At 48.1% G+C, this 16,192-nt stretch overlaps 1 protein-coding gene across 1 annotated transcript in view; it reads left to right on the top strand.

The window, feature by feature from the left end:
- The window catches only part of LOC147669017 (uncharacterized), a 65,957-nt gene that overhangs the window by 1,591 nt on the left and 48,174 nt on the right, over window positions 1-16,192 (top strand). The window contains exon 2 of the mRNA XM_086948281.1: window positions 8,044-8,068. Coding sequence (XP_086804407.1) covers window positions 8,044-8,068 — 25 coding nt within the window. The remainder of the gene's footprint in view (window positions 1-8,043; window positions 8,069-16,192) is intronic.

The following is a 16,192-nucleotide window of genomic DNA, read 5'->3' as shown; positions in this document are numbered from 1 at the left end:
TGCTGGCCCAAAATATAAAATCGAGGTTGGTTACTTAAATGTGGTATGCTCTACCCCGTGAGACACTAATGGATATATGAAATGATATTAACTGAAATAAGGGCACAATAACCTGGAAACGACTACAGAAAAAACTAAAAATCCTGTCTTGATAAAGATTGAAAAATTATAGAACCATCGAAACGCGTTGAAGCAAATTTGGTAGACATAATCCTTTGGAGGATTCAGTCCTGTATTTGCAAGAGTACAATTGCAACCAGGCTGGGTCTTAAAATAATCTGCTTAGGATATGTTATCTGAAATGACAGAGTGTATTGCGTAAAAAATAGTTTTTTCAATTTTTTTATGTTTAAGTTCGTATTGTGATTTGTGTCCTGTGTATTATGGGGAGCTTGGTATGAATTGTGTTGATGATATGTATGAAATATAGGTGTAGAAATTATTTCCATTTCTTTTTAAATTGTTGTTGGTTAGAAACCTTTTTACTGTAATTATAATATTTTAATAAAATGTGTTTTGTAAGAACAAATGTTTTTAATTGTGAATTGTAGTTTGTGTTGCTATACCGGTGCAGTGCATTGTGAACAGCATTATTGTGGGTGCTGATAAAAAACAGACATATTCGAACCTACTATTGGTTAAGGTAGTATTGTATAATCTTTCCTGAGGGACAATTTGCTTAACTTGTGAGGAGTACCCTATTTCCTTGGTCAGAACAAGAGGTATCTCTCTGTCTTCTACACGCATGTAAGGACATTCAACTGATCATCACCATCTAGTGGCCTGTTGTGTCAATCACATTTTTCTTTCCCTCAGTACAGCCTACAGCATGGGGCAGTGGGTCCGCCCACTTCAGCTATTGGCTGACTTCACTCTCAGTCACAGCAATCTGCCCTTTCACCAGGAGCACATCGCACACAAAGTAATCCTTTCACTGCCAGGGATTACTAAGGCAATGCGGGCTGTCTGACACCAGAAACGAATGTAGCTTATTTCATTTTTTTAAATATAGTAAATATTGGCGAGGCCCGGCAATATTTTATAACACAACGGCTAAACAAAACAAGGACTGACATAGCAAAAAGACTGGCAGCAGATACTTGCCAATGCTTGCTTTGACTGGTAGACAAATTGCTTTTAGAGGGGATTTGTGGAAGTTTATCTTCTTTGGTGAGGCAGAATCTGTGGAAAAGGTGGTGACTTTGTTGGAAGTGGTAGAAGGCATTTTCAGAGTTTTCCTAATTTAAAGAGTCTGAAATCCCCGAAGGTGGGGTGGTAATCCGTCAAGTGGTAAAAAGAGTCTCTGTGTGGTCTCTCGTGAAAAGGGGGTCACTCGTGTTTGCAGGGCGCAAGAAGAGAAATGCAAGGCCCTTGGTAAGTAGAAAGTCTTTGGAAGAAGCAGGGGTGCATTGAGAATAGTAGTCTGGTACATCAGATGTGCATGGTGGAAGCCCAGCAGCTAGTGGCACATGGACCTGGGGGAGAGGGCAATGTTAATGGTCCATATTTCGGTATTAAGGATGAGTGTTAGTGGAGGGCTCATGATAAAAGACATGTGGGTGATGGTACTTCTCCCCCCCCCCCCCAGCTTTGAAGACCTTTGAATAGCTGACTGTGGAAGGATGCGGCACCCTCTTCCCATGGGTGGCCAGTTGATGAGTTCGAGGCATGTGGGCTGCTGAATTCATATCTGTGCATAGATCGCCGCCTAGTGTTGGGTCCGGATGATTGCACATTTTTGTCCTGTAAGAGTCTTCGAAGTATCACGAGATAGGTGGCTCCTCCCCTGGACTACAGTGCGCATGGACATCGACTCCATCCTCAGATTGTTTTTTTCCGCCATTGGGTTCGGATGTCTTTAATTCCCTCTTTTCGGAATCGATAAAAAACTTTCTTGAGACCAAAAGGTCTTTAGTCTATACGTCGGTATTGTCTTGCGTTCGGCTTTACTTCTTCTAGCTCGGCTCCGAGCCGGATTCTGTACTTCCGCGTGCTCTCGGCGCGGAAGGCCCAGTAGACGCTCCTGACCTATCGACCGTCCATCATGGACCGAAGTCCATTCAAGAGATGTCCGGTCTGTTACTCGAAGTACCCCCACATCGACGTCCACCCGGTGTGCAACAAGTGTCTGTCGCCAGACCACGATGAGGACAAGTGTATGGCTTGTTCCCGCTTCAGGTCTAAGAAGACGCTTAAGCTTCGACGAGGCCCAGCAATCTGCTCCGGCGCCTGTGGACATCTTCGATGCAGGGGATGTCGAGGACGAATCTATCCAGGACGTTTCAGAATCAAACCCCGCGTAGGACGTCGAAGAAGACTACGACGCAGATGCTGAGGTGTTCGAGGGCGAAGAAGTCGTCGAGGAGGTAGGAGACGACGACGGAGCCCTCGGGGCCATGGAGGATAGCTCGGATGAGGAGCTTCCTCAAACTGACTCTGGGGCCGTGCCGATTTATAAGGCCCAGGTCAAGGGATCGCCTTCGGGCCTTACCCAAGATCTCGCTATGGATTCCACGGCCCCGCCTTCGGGCCCGGCCACAGACATTGTTGCCGAGCCACTCACTGGCAAAACGAAACCGAAAGTGAAACCTACGGTCTCGACGCCAGATACTGCGCAGGTGCCAGCATCAAAACCGAAAGTGCGCATCGCTTTGGTCGGCTCCAAGACTTCGGAGGCTTCGGCGCCGAAGAAGCCGAAGGTGGCTGTCGAGCCAAAAAGTCAAGTCAAGGGCGTTGAGACGAAGTCTGCCATGCCGAAGGCTAAAGTGAAGGTGGTCGAGACCGGCGAGTCGGCGCCGAAGTCGGTCGACACCGGCAAAAGCCTTGTTGACCCGAAGAAGGCTGTTGGCGAGCCGAAGAAGACTCTCGGTGACCCGAAGAAGCGACTCGATGACCCGAAGGTCCTCACTACCCCGCGTCCGCACGACAAGGCCAAGGGCGATGCACCCCGAGAGTCGACTCCAAAAGTGACCTCGAAGGATTCCATTGAACCGGCGCGCCCATCTGCCACGTTCACCAAGAAGGTGACGGACTCCCTGCAGCGCATCCGTGAGGGCACCGCGTCGGTCGATCCGAAGGACCCTCCACCTGCGAAACCTGTGGAGAAAAGGTCTCCTCGGCGCCGAAGTGGTTCACGGCCCGCGACCTCGATGACCTTCGGGGGATGAGCGTCAGGAACACTTCATTGACGCCGAAACAGGCAGGCTTTCCCTCCTGAAGCGGAAAATCACCCCAGAACCCCAAATGGAGTCTTACAAGATCCCTCTCAAGAAAAAGAAGGACTCTGCTTGCTCTCCCGTCTTGGTGGAACCCTTTTCCCCACAGACTCATGATGTGTCGCCCACTTACTCAGATGTGGACGCTGGTGAGGGAGATGATTAGGATGAATACAGTTATCCAGTCTATACAGACCCTGAGGGTACAAATGAACCCTGGGCAGCTGGTGGTGACCCTGGGGATCCTCATTCAGGACAAGACACTCAACTTTTTTCTGCAAAGACTTCACCTACAGAAGACTCTGCTGCTTTCAATGCCCTAATTGAACGGGCTGCTAACAATCACAAAGTCCAGCTGCATGCTGACCCTGTGGATATGGATTTCCTCTTTGACACTTTTTCAGTATCAGAAAAAACTGTTAAAACTGTGCCTTTGCTGAAAGGTGTTTTAAAGCATGCTGCTGAGATCTTTAAAGAACCTACCAGGGCAAGGGTGATAAACCCTAGGATTGACAAAAAATACAAGTCGGCGCCTACTGATCCTACCTACATTAAAGGACAGTTGCCTCTGGACTCCCTTGTCGTCTCGAATGCCCGGAAGAGGGCTAATTCTCAGACTACGGATGATGCCCCTCCCCCAGACAAAGAATCCAAGGTCTTTGAGGCTTCGGGGAAGAGGGTGGCAGCACAGGCAGCCAACATCTGGCGCATTTCTAACACACAGGCGCTTCTAGCGCGCTATGACAGGGCACATTACGATACACTAGAGACCCTGTTGCAACACCTGCCTGATCAATACAAGGAAGAGGCTGAGATTCAGGAAGGGAAGCTAATCTCTAACGCTTCCATTAAGTGCACTCTGGACGCAGCTGATACCGCTGCCAGAGCTATAAACACCAGTGTTATGCTTCGGAGACATGCCTGGCTGAGAATCTCTGGATTTAAGCCAGAAATCCAAACCACCATCCTAAACCAAACGGTTAACCCAGATCACCTGTTTGGCCCAGAGGTTGATAACACCCTAGAAAAAATAAAGAAGGACCCTGACACTGCAAAATCCATGGGTGCCTTACAGTCCCAGCAGTTTCGGGGTGGGTCCTTTCGCCGCTCCAGCACTAGAGGCGTCTCCAGGGGCCAGCTCTCCCAGTCCACGCAATACTACAAGGGCAACACTCAGACTTCTTACACCAACAAGAGTCGAGGTGGATATCGTGGCAACAGCGCCAAGGGCAGAGGGCGTGGAAACAACAGCTCCAGATCCTCTGCCACCAGCAAACAGTGACGCCTTGTCACTGCCCCCCGACCACACAACACCGGTCGGGGGGAGACTCCAGCAGTTCCTGCCCGTCTGGAAGTCCATCACCACGGACAGGTGGGTCAGAAAACTTATCCAATATGGGTATTGTCTGGAGTTAACATCCACTCCACCCAACATGCCCCCAGGGCACCGTCCTATGTCGGACGAGCACTTGCACTTATTGCAGCAGGAGGTCACCGTCATGCTGCAAAAAGGAGCAATAGAGCTTGTGCCAGTGCAGGAAAAAGGGAACAGGGGTCTACTCCCTGTACTTCTTAATACCAAAAAAGGACGGGTCCCTCAGGCCCGTCCTGGACCTTAGGCCACTCAACTGCTACATCCTGTCAGAGCACTTCCATATGCTGACCCTGCAGCAAGTGCTCCCGTTGCTCGGGCAGGGGGATTTTCTCGCAACTTTAGACCTAAAGGATGCATACTTTCACATTCCACTGCACCCTTCACACAGGAAATACCTCCGTTTCACCATACAAAACCAGCACTACCAGTTCAAGGTTTTGCCTTTCGGTGTCACCACAGCACCCAGGGTGTTCACGAAGTGCCTGGCAACAGTGGCGGCACATCTCAGAAGACGAAACATCCACGTCTACCCCTATCTGGACGACTGGCTCATCCAAGCGAGGTCAGCCCAGCAGTGTGCCGCCCACATGTCCCACACCATTGACCTCCTACACAATCTGGGATTCTCACTGAATTACCCAAAATCCCACCTCCAGCCCGCCCACGTACGGCAGTATTTGGGCACAACCATAAACACTCTGGCGGCCACAGCACAGCCAAATTCAGTGAGGGTCAGCAGCATTCAATCGCTGATACAAAAATTCAGACCTCAACACTCGCTTCCAGCAAGAGTGTTCATGCAGTTGATAGGCATGATGGCCTCCTGCATTTCCATAGTCCCGCACGCGAGGCTACATATGCGTCCGCTTCAGGAGTGCTTAGCACGTCAGTGGACTCAGGCTCACGGGCAGTTGAAAGACCTAGTGTTGGTGAGCGGTCGGGCATACAACTCTCTGCATTGGTGGAATCCACGAAACCTTTGCAGGGGCCGACCGTTCCAAGAGCCTGTGCCACAGATCATCCTGACGACGGACGCCTCTCTCCAGGGATGGGGAGCTCATGTCCTCCACTACACGGTGCAGGGACTATGGACGCATCAGCAACTGAAGATGCACATCAATGTTCTCGAACTGATGGCAATCTTCATGGCACTCAAAGCCTTCAAAGTACATCTGTGCAACAAGGTTGTGTTGATCCGGACGGACAACATGACAGCCATGTACTACATTCAAAAGCAGGGAGGAACACACTCTCCGCAGCTGTCTCACCTGGCTCAGAGCATGTGGAAGTGGGCCATTCAGAGGAACATCTTCCTCATGGCGGAACACCTCCCGGGCAAAGACAATCAGATGGCGGACCTGCTCAGCAGGCACAGCCACCAGATGCACGAGTGGGAGATACATCCATCGGTTCTCCAACCGTACTTCCGAAGGTGGGGTCATCCAGAGATAGACCTGTTCGCCACAAGGGAGAACGCAAAATGCCAAAGCTTCGCTGCCAGGTTCCCACACCCACAATCGCAGGGCAATGTGATATGGATGAACTGGTCAGGCAAATTTCGGTACGCTTTTCCCCCAGCACCTCTGATACCGCTGGTGGCACGCAAGCTCAGGCAGCACTCGACACTCATCCTGGTTGCTCCAACGTGGGCTCGCCAACCATGGTACACCACGTTTCTGGAACTGTTGTGGTACCGCATCAGAGGCTGCGTCTCACCCCCAGCCTTCTGACGCAGAGCCATGGCGACATTCAGCATCCAGATCCGCAACAGCTCAACCTGGCGATCTGGCTCTTGAAGTCTTAGAGTTTGGCTACCTGCACTTGCCTTCTGACTGTATGGACATCATTCGGGAGGCAAGAAAGCCCACCACCAGAGCATGCTATGCGGCAAAATGGAAGCGGTTTGTCATTTATTGTGCGGACCACAATATTAACCCGCTAGATGCGTCTATTCAGAATATCATTTGTTAACTTTTCCATCTGTACAAATGTAATCTGGCATATGCTTCCATTCGCATACATCTGTCCGCAATGGCCGCTTATCTCCAGAACAGGCAGCACCTCTCCTTTTTCAGGGTGCCTGCCATTAAGGCCTTTCTGGAGGGACTCAAACGAGTCACTCCTCCGCGGACTCCACCAGCTCCGGAGTGGAACCTCAATGTGGTCCTCACCCGCCTGATGGGTCCTCCCTTTGAACCACTGCATTCCTGCGAGATTCAATTCTTGACATGGAAAGTGGCTTTCCTCATAGCGATTACATCATTGCGACGAGTTAGTGAGCTCCAAGCACTAACTATCCAGGAGCCATTTATTCAAATTCATTCTAACAGGGTGGTGCTTCGCACTAACCCTAAATTCCTTCCCAAGGTAGTGTCTCAATTCCATATTAACCAAACGATTGAATTGCCTGTTTTCTTCCAAAACCCTGAGTCATTGGCGGAGCGGATGATCCACACCCTTGACGTCAAAAGGGCCCTGATGTATTACATCGATAGGACCAAGGATTTTAGGAAGACTAAGCAACTCTTTGTCGCCTTTGCACCACACCACAAAGGTAACCCTATTTCCAAGGCTGGTATTGCTAGGTGGATCGTTAAATGTATCTAGATCTGCTATCTGAAAGCAAAACGTACTCTCACCATTCCACCAAGGGCCCACTCCACCAGGAAGTTGGGGGCCTCTATGGCATTCCTTGGAAACATTCCTTTGGAAGACATATGTAGAGCAGCCACATGGTCTACCACACACACATTTACAAAGCATTATTGTGTTGATGTGCACTCCAAACAGCAGGCAGCTGTAGGGCAGGCTGTTCTCAAAACACTTTTCCAGACTGCTGCAGCTGGCACGGGCGGCCGCCGCTAATGGAGGGACTGCTATGTATTCTATGCACAGATATGAATTCAGCAGCCCACATGCCTCGAACCGAATATGCTACTTACCAGTATGCATCTGTTCTTGGCATGTAGGGCTGCTGACATTCATATCGCCCGCCCGCCCTCCTCCCCGGCGCCTGTAGCAGCTGCAGAATTCACATATACTTCTAGCAAGGTCATCATTCACTGAGTTTCACTCCATCTTGGCCACAATGGCTAAAAACAATCTGAGGATGGAGTCGATGCCCATGCGCACTGTAGTCCAGGGGAGGAGCCACCTATCTCGTGATACTTCGAAGACTCTTCCAGGACAACAATGTGCAATCATCCGGACCCAACACTAAGCGGCGATCTATGCACAGATATGAATGTCAGCAGCCCTACATGCCAAGAACAGATGCATACTGGTAAGTAGCATATTTGTTCTCCCCTATAGCGGTGGAGGAGGGGCTGGTGGTTAGGGTTCCAGGAAAGGAGGGCGGAGCAGAATCAGAGTCGCGAAGGGAGCCGTCCGTGTACCTGTTACTATTTGCTGTGTATCTGCCTCCTGCTAAACTCTTGATGTTTCTTTCCTCAGGTGATCGCTGGGAGCGGCACAACAGGTAAACCACTGAGCACTCTGCAGCAGCCGCTGTTGTATTACACTGATCTCTAAAGTACTTCTCACCGGAAAACAAATCTCACTATAAAGCAAGACTGTGGACATGGTATTTCAATATTTTAATTAGAAGCCACTAAGATGTCAACTTAAGGCTCAAGTTGTATGTTTACTTATTAGTTTATGTATTTAATTACAAGCGTCTTAAATGCACTTACAGAGAAAGATTCATTATGGCTTCCTAAATGCACTTAAGGAAGACGTGTTATGGCTCTGGGAACCTATAAGGAACAAAGCAGGAACACAATTAGGTAAAGTATACACAAAACAAATCTAAAAAGCGATAAAAGGGGTAAAAGATCAGTCAGAAAAGGTAAAGCAGGTGTCGTATCCTGGTGTCACCCCGACCCTGCTCAGGTTCCATGGGGTGGGGTGTGACCCCCCCTCCCATGCTCTCCCTGCAGCACTGCCTCCTTGCAATCCAGGATAGAAAGAAGACATGTCCTTAGATTAATCAGCGATAAAACACAAACTCCTCTCAATGAGGACAATTCTTATGCCTCAACCCAAACCCTCTGGCCCAGCTCACTTGCAGCACTGCCTGTCCCTGCCAAGAACTCTGGAGCGTGCAGGTTTAGAAAACTTGCTAAAACTCCTTCATGTTCCTAAGGACACTGGAGGATTCTCGCCCCACATAGTCGCCGGGTTCCTCTTCTTTACGCTACCTCGTTCACGCTCCTTGAGTATGGCTACGCCTTACACCTCAGCATTTGTGAGGGACCGATCCTTAGACTATGAAGAGTACAAGCCAAGGCTCCTGGCCTGAGGACGTTTGGCAGGATTCAGCCACAAGACACAACCTCCAGCGGAGGCCGGTCCAGAGTAGAACCCAACATCAGGCTCTCAGCAGGGCCCGTGGAGCTCCCATGAGGCTGTTCCTAAACTGCCCGCCCCCAGGACCGCGTGTGGATACCAGTGGCCTCCGTCCCAGAGAGGAGGAAGGGCTGTGAATGATCTCAAAGACATGATGCCAAGGTTCGTCTCAGACACTCTACCATCCGCTGAGGCGGCCGGTCTGACCCCCGCTCTTGTTCCCTCTCTCTGGTCCCTCCAGGCCAGTGGAAGCCTGAAGAGCCTGTGAGAAGCCTCTCTCCACCCACACATGTAAAAAGCGACCAGCCATCTGCTAGGAGGTGAAAGTGGAGCCACAACCCTACTGAAGTGGACTTCATGATCATCAGGGGGTTCACATACTGCAGCCCCCCCCCTCGCTAACACTAACTCTCCTGTGGTAAATAAATATTTACTGTCGGAATTTTTATGCGGTAAAGTTCAATAAAATAACTCACTCGGAAATGAGAGAGACAGAGTCCGTGGTATCTGAGTTATAAGGGTTTTATTCCAAAAGATGGAATGGTTCGAACCATGGTATCATGTTCCTTTCACCACTGAGGTTCAGGAAGGGATAGACAATACTTTATTAACAGAGTACAATATATATAGTCAATGCATATAATGGTGATGGATACAGAAGGCGTAACAGCTGAGAGAAACGAGATAAGAACACATGTGCGTAACAGAAGGCGTGCACAAGGGCGTACACAGAGGTGTGTGCTAGAAACGTCACATGAAAGTGTCACAAGTGGGTGGATACATAGAGGAATCTTGCAGTGTCAGTAGAAATCTGTAGCAAGGATGCGCGCGCAGCAGCATGACGTGTGACTGACGTGAGGCTGGAGGTGCAGGGGACTTGACATTTAACACTAGAGGAAGAGACAGAAGTCTGGCATGTCAGATCGACTCGTTCCTAAATCATATCTGATATCTTGTGTTTGGGGAACTATATTATCTAGAAGGAAAGGTCTCTCGGGCAGAGGCTACTCTATACTGACAATTAATGCGTGCATATGTGATTACGTGTCTGCGTGTAATGCGAGGGGCCATGGGCCTACCATGGTAACGGGAGCAATGAATTACTTGCATGGAGACAGAAAGGCCGGGCCCTTTGCTCTGCAGCCGGGGATTGTTTATCTACTCTGCTAGACTGGAATGTGTTTTCGAGGAGCTGAGCTCGGCTATACTGATAACTTGAAGGCAAAATACTGTCTTTGGCAGGCAAGCAGGCCGAGCCGGGCACCGCTCGCCACGCAGGGAGTAGGACAGAGGTCAGGGGTGTATCCCATGTTGCAGCTTGCAGGAGGCAGAGAGCAGAAAGGGCTCGATGGCAGAAATCAGGGCCTAGCTCTGCAGGGCTAGGAAAACGTGAAAGTGCACCATGAAAAGACGTTGGCAAGGCATACTTAGGAACTGAATTATTAATCCATTCATGGTGGATCTGAAAGAGGACATGTTAACGTTGGACGCAAATGTATTTGCGTCTCCATAGCTGGTCGAGGAGGGAAGTTACATGCACTTCAAGCTCGTACATGGAGACGGTGGGGTACACGTTAGGGGACATTTCTTGACCATAAAAATTCAAATTACCTCATTCCCTCCTTGTCCCCTACGGACCCTTCATGATATATCGATCTTCATTAATCCATCTATCTGTTCATATAACATCATTTGCTCATCCTTTCTCAGGCGGGATGTAGAGCGTGAACTTGAACGGGGAATGCAGGCTGTGGCACACAGGCCACATATCGCTGGCCCACATTGAATGCAGAGACAACAACTGAATACTATGGCCAATATAATCCCTAGGAAAGAAAGTAGCTTCCTTCCCCAGGCTGTTACCGTACTCCAGAACCAACCGGACCAAGTCCAGGTGCCTGGATTCTGATGAATCTGATTAGCGATCTTATGAAGACGGGATATGGCTCTATATACTGATGGAGCATTTTCTGGAATGAAAACACAGCAACTCGATCCGATGACTCTACAAGCCCCGCCCCTATCAGCCAGGATGACGTCAAGGACGAGACGATTCTGAAGAACAACAAGTCTTATAGCAGACTGTTCCTCCGTTAAGTTACCTAGGGCGGAAGTAGTTTCATTCACTACTGCTTCAAGGGTTCTGGTCAATTTTCGTATCAATTTACTATTCGAGACAGGTCCTAAAAAGAAAAAGAATCCTCTATTGAAATCTGTATATTGTTCCCATGCTGTTTCAGTCTGATCTACAATTGGGAGTTCTCTCTTGTGTCTAGATTGTATAAGCTGATTATTTCTATGGTAATCAGGAGGAGCTAGAAAAACAGGGGGCAGTAGGAATGCAATGTAACAAGTACCATCCCAATCTAGGGGTAAACGTATGTATGCGGTATGACCACAAACGAAATAGGAATGACGGGAAGCTTTGAATGTGGACTTGCCCTTATCACTGAATTCAATCACAGTAGTACATTCACTATGACCTAAGTGTACTGAACCATTCTTTCTGACACATAATTCGCCTTTAACGGGTAACACTGACATAGAGGGCAAGTCTGGTTCAGTTTCAGACTGGACATTCAGAATCATGAGGTTAAGTGTATAATTACCTAATCCATATACTTCGTTTTCTAGATCGGTCCCTGTCCTTTGTGGGAGACCCTCCTTGTCTGGGAAACATGCTTGATGCATGACTGTATTCAGATTTCCCCATACCCAATTGCCTTGGTAAACTACAGAATCTGAATCTAAAGAGTTCATTAAACTAAATCATGCACCACAGGAACCATTATGTGTAAACGGGTACGGAAAGAGGGGCAGAGCTCCCTTGTATTTCTGATAGGGAGGGAGTCGGCCACATATCCAACAATTTGTAGCATTACTGGTCTGATGGGAATGGTGTAACATACTGATGAATGTATTGTTGCGCAGCGCAAGTCTGTAAGACACTTCATGTGGAGGCAGTTCACTGAACGTGTGCTCTGCAGTGTTATTAAGAGTAGAGTGTGCAATAGGAAAGAACATATGCAATAATACACTTATACCAATAACCATAAGACTCAGAAAGAACATAATCAATAACGTAATGATGAAATAGCTTCGGAGAGATTTACAATGTTTCTGTTTCTTGATCTGTTTCTGTCTATCTCTCTCTCTATTGGGGTCTAACTTGTACATGTCAGGAACCTGTCTAACCGCTTCACCTAGGGGAGGACTTAAACAATTAAACTGTCTGACTTACTAGACCTCAATTTCATGCGAAATTCTTGAGAAGGAGTTTTCTCTACCAGGGGGAGTTTAGTATCAGTCTCTGGAATGGGGCAGGGCTGAGAGTCTGTTTTTTGCGGCAGTCCATAGTATTTCTTGATGTGGCTGGAGTGGAGCCAGCCTTTGCGGCCCTCCACCTTCACTGCTGTCCTTGTGGTTAGTAGAACAAGCTTCGGCTCCTGCCAACGGGGCTCCAGCGGACTCCTCCTGTCGAAATTCCGAACAAACACGTGATCACCGGGGACGATCTCGTGTGGCTTCACCTCGGTGTTGTCGGGAAAGGCTGCAGCTACCTGTGAACGACATGATTGTAGTGCAGACATCAAGGAAGCAAGGTAATCTGTCAGCATATTACAGTCAACATCTGTGATCTTACGAGGCAGAGGCGTCCCCCACATATTCGGTGCCTACCAAAGACCACCTCGTACGGGGATAGCCCTGTCCTGGAATGAGCTACCATTCTCATGTAAAACAATGCAACTGGCAAGGCGACTATCCAGTCTACCCCTTTCTCGGCACAAATCTTAGCAAGACGTGTTTTCAGTGTCTGATTGTGTCTCTCTACGAGACCTGCTGCCTCGGGATGTCGGACGCAGTGGAACTTCCACTGATATCCTAGCAGGAGTGATACCTGCTTCATAAGCTCGGACGAGAATGGCTGACCGTTATCTGAGTACACGACACGAGGCAAACCGTACCGTGGGAAGAATTCACAAACCAACTGTTTGGCAGTGGTCGGAGCAGTGTAATCTGAGACTGGATATGCTTCTGTCCAACGGGAAAGTGCACATACAACTACAAGGACATATTTGAATCCTCGACATCGTTCCATCTGGATATAATCCATCTGGAGGACTTCAAAAGGGTGATCGGGAGGATTGAATCCACCTTGCTCTACAGGAATGCTTTTACCTGGGTTGAACTGACAACAGATCATGCAAGTACGCACTTTCTGTTTTGCTGCTGCTCGTAAATGTTTATTGTACCAGAGATTCTGTAAACTGTCTAACATGGCTTTTTCTCCTAAGTGTGCTGGACTGTGTGCGGTGTTAATCATAACTTGAACCATAGAGTCGGGGAGAAACCATGTGGCTTTTCCCTTCGTCATCCATCCCTGGTCTGTCTGGATCCCTCCTAGTTCAGTCCATTTCCTTATTTCGTCTGGAGTAGCATGTGTCTGTATGTCAATTACATCTAGTGCGGGATCCTTTACTGTCATGCAATGTGTCGGTGTCAGAACTATTGTCTTTGTCATATCAGCTGCATGTGTGTGAGTCAGAGCTGTGTGTTTCGCGGTTCGATCGGCCAGGTCGTTACCCTGGGAAATAATATCTGTAACTTTAGTATGTGCTTTGCACTTCATGATAGCTATGGCTGATGGCAAATGTATTGCTTCTAACAATGCTTGAATGAGGGGACCATGCTGGATCTTGGCTCCGTGAGAGGTCAAGAAACCTCTTTCTTGCCAGAGTACACCGAAGTCGTGTACGACTCCAAATGCATAACGTGAATCTGTGTATATGTTAACGTTCCTGTCCTTGGCTACTATACAGGCTCGAGTCAGAGCAATGAGCTCTGCAGCTTGAGCAGACAGTGTATCAATACGATGTGTTTCTTTGACTTCGGTTTCAGTGGTCACTGCATATGCGGCCACTAATTCTCCTGTGCTTGTTCTCATACATGAACCATCCACGTAAAGTGTCAGGTCTGGGTTAGTCAGTGCAACATCTGTCAAGTCTCGTCGGGGCTTTGTTACTGCATTAATGATCTCTATACAGTCATGTGAGCTGAATCTGTTATGTTCGAGGGTAACAATGTGGCAGGATTGAGTATATTGCAGCGCCTGATTTCTATGTGTGGTTGGAACAATGTCAATTCATAACCTGTCAGTCGTGCTATAGTCAAGTGTTGAGTCTGTGTTCTGTTTAAAATAACTTCCACAGAGTGTGGAACTTGTACTGTCAGGGGGTGTCCTAACACTATGGAATCACTTTGTCGGATTGCTAGGGCTGTCGCTGCAACTGATTTTAAGCACGCAGGCAGGTCCTGGGCTACTGGGTCTAATGTACTCGAAAAATAAGCACACGGCTTATGTGAACCTGCTTGGTCTTGTGTGAGGACAGATAATGCTGTGCCATCACGTTCTGTAACGAAAAGCGTAAAAGGTTTGCTGTAACATGGTGTTGCTAAAACTGGTGCTTGACATAATGCTTTCTTTAATTCATCAAAAGCCTGTGTGGGTTCCTGAGTCCAAGGGAGGACAGTCGAAGTCGCTGCCTCCTGTGTTGTCAACTGTATAAGTGGCTTGGCTAGAAATGCGTACTGGGGAATCCATTGTCTGCAGTAAGAGGTGAGGCCAATGAAGGCCCGCACTTCCTTTTGTGTCTTGGGTTGCGGTAAGTGTGCAATTATCTGAATGCGGTCGGGTGTTAGCTGTCTCCCCCTCTTGGACAGCAAGTGCCCAAGGTACACCACTTGCTGAACACAGAATTGTAGCTTCGAAGGGGACACCTTGTGTCCCTTGTCAGCCAGAAAATACAAAACTGTCAGTGATGCTTGCACACATTCTGGTTCACTCCGGGCGGTGATCAACAGATCATCGACGTACTGGAGTAGGGCAGTGTTGACTGGCATGTGAATACTGTCAAGTTGTCTTTTCAATGCTTGGCTGTAGATGCTGGGGCTTTCTGTGAATCCTTGAGGTGCGCGTGCAAATTTGAAGCTACGGCCATTTAAACAGAATCCGAAAAGATATTGGCTTTCCGGATCAATGGGGACACTGAAGAAGGCGTTCTTGAGATCAATTACAGTAAGGAACGTCGCCTCTGAATCAATAGCAGTCAAAAGGGACGTAATGTCGGGGACCACGGGATATTGTGGTACAATACATTTATTCAGTTCTCGTAAATCGATAACTAATCGATAAACTGGAGGTGTATTTGGATCTGTACGTTTAAGAATTGGAATGATAGGGGAATTACATAGATTGGAGTCGGTTTCTACAACCACTCCCTGTGCAATGAGCTCTTCAATGATTTCCAGTAAAGCCACTACAGCATCAGGTGGTAACTTGTATTGTCGGATTCGGGGTAATACAACTCCTGGCTTGAGTGTAACTCGATATGGTGTAATGTGCATACAACCTACATCAGTTGGGCCTTGCGCCCACAAATGTTCTGGTACATTTTTCAATCTGACATCAAAATCTCGTAATACATAGTGACCCTTAAAGTCACGCAAAAACAGTCTAACTCCTTCCGGAGAACAACATATTACAGCTCCTAGAGCTTTTAGCGTCTTGATACTTAACAAGTTTTCTGGACATGATTTCGTGAGCAATAAGTCTGTAGTATGTGACAATGGACCAACTGCTAGGGGAACAGGTTTCGATACTTCATTAACAATACGCTGTCCTGAAAATCCAAGGGAAACATTCTGTGAGCCTGAGAGGGGTGCCCCTGGGACCTCGTCGTGACTTATTGTTGTTCGACTTGCCCCTGTGTCAATCAAAAACTTTCTATCTTTTCCTAATACTTGACTATGTACATAAGGACCCTCTTGATCTACAGGAACTTCAATGAGAGGCAAGCCAACCTCCCTCTCTAGGCTGTTTCATGAGTATCGCTGATAATCGGGGTAAGCAGACTGTGCATACTGGTACATCTGTTGTGCAACTTGCTGTGTCGCAGCAATGGGCTGTGGATGTGGTACCGCTACTGTCTGTACTGTCTGTTGTGGAGCAGGCATAGGCTGTGCGTTCTGTGGAATATGTTGCTGGACCTGATGTTGGACCTGGTCCTGTCTAGGCTGACGTGGTCTCTCTTTAGTTTTACCTGTGGATATATTATGTTTCAAAACTGCACAATGGTTTACATAGTGACCTGGCTGTTTACAATAATTGCATGTCCCTTTAACGGGAGCCGTCGTATTATTAGACTGTGTCATACCCCTTTTCTGACCGTCAGCTGGAACTGACTGAGCAACTAGC

The sequence above is a fragment of the Lissotriton vulgaris genome, unplaced genomic scaffold (genome assembly GCF_964263255.1).
Source record: "Lissotriton vulgaris unplaced genomic scaffold, aLisVul1.2 SCAFFOLD_3357, whole genome shotgun sequence".
Taxonomy (NCBI): domain Eukaryota; kingdom Metazoa; phylum Chordata; class Amphibia; order Caudata; family Salamandridae; genus Lissotriton; species Lissotriton vulgaris.
The sequence above is the reverse complement of the archived record's forward strand: the minus strand, read 5'-3'. Positions and strand labels throughout refer to the sequence as shown.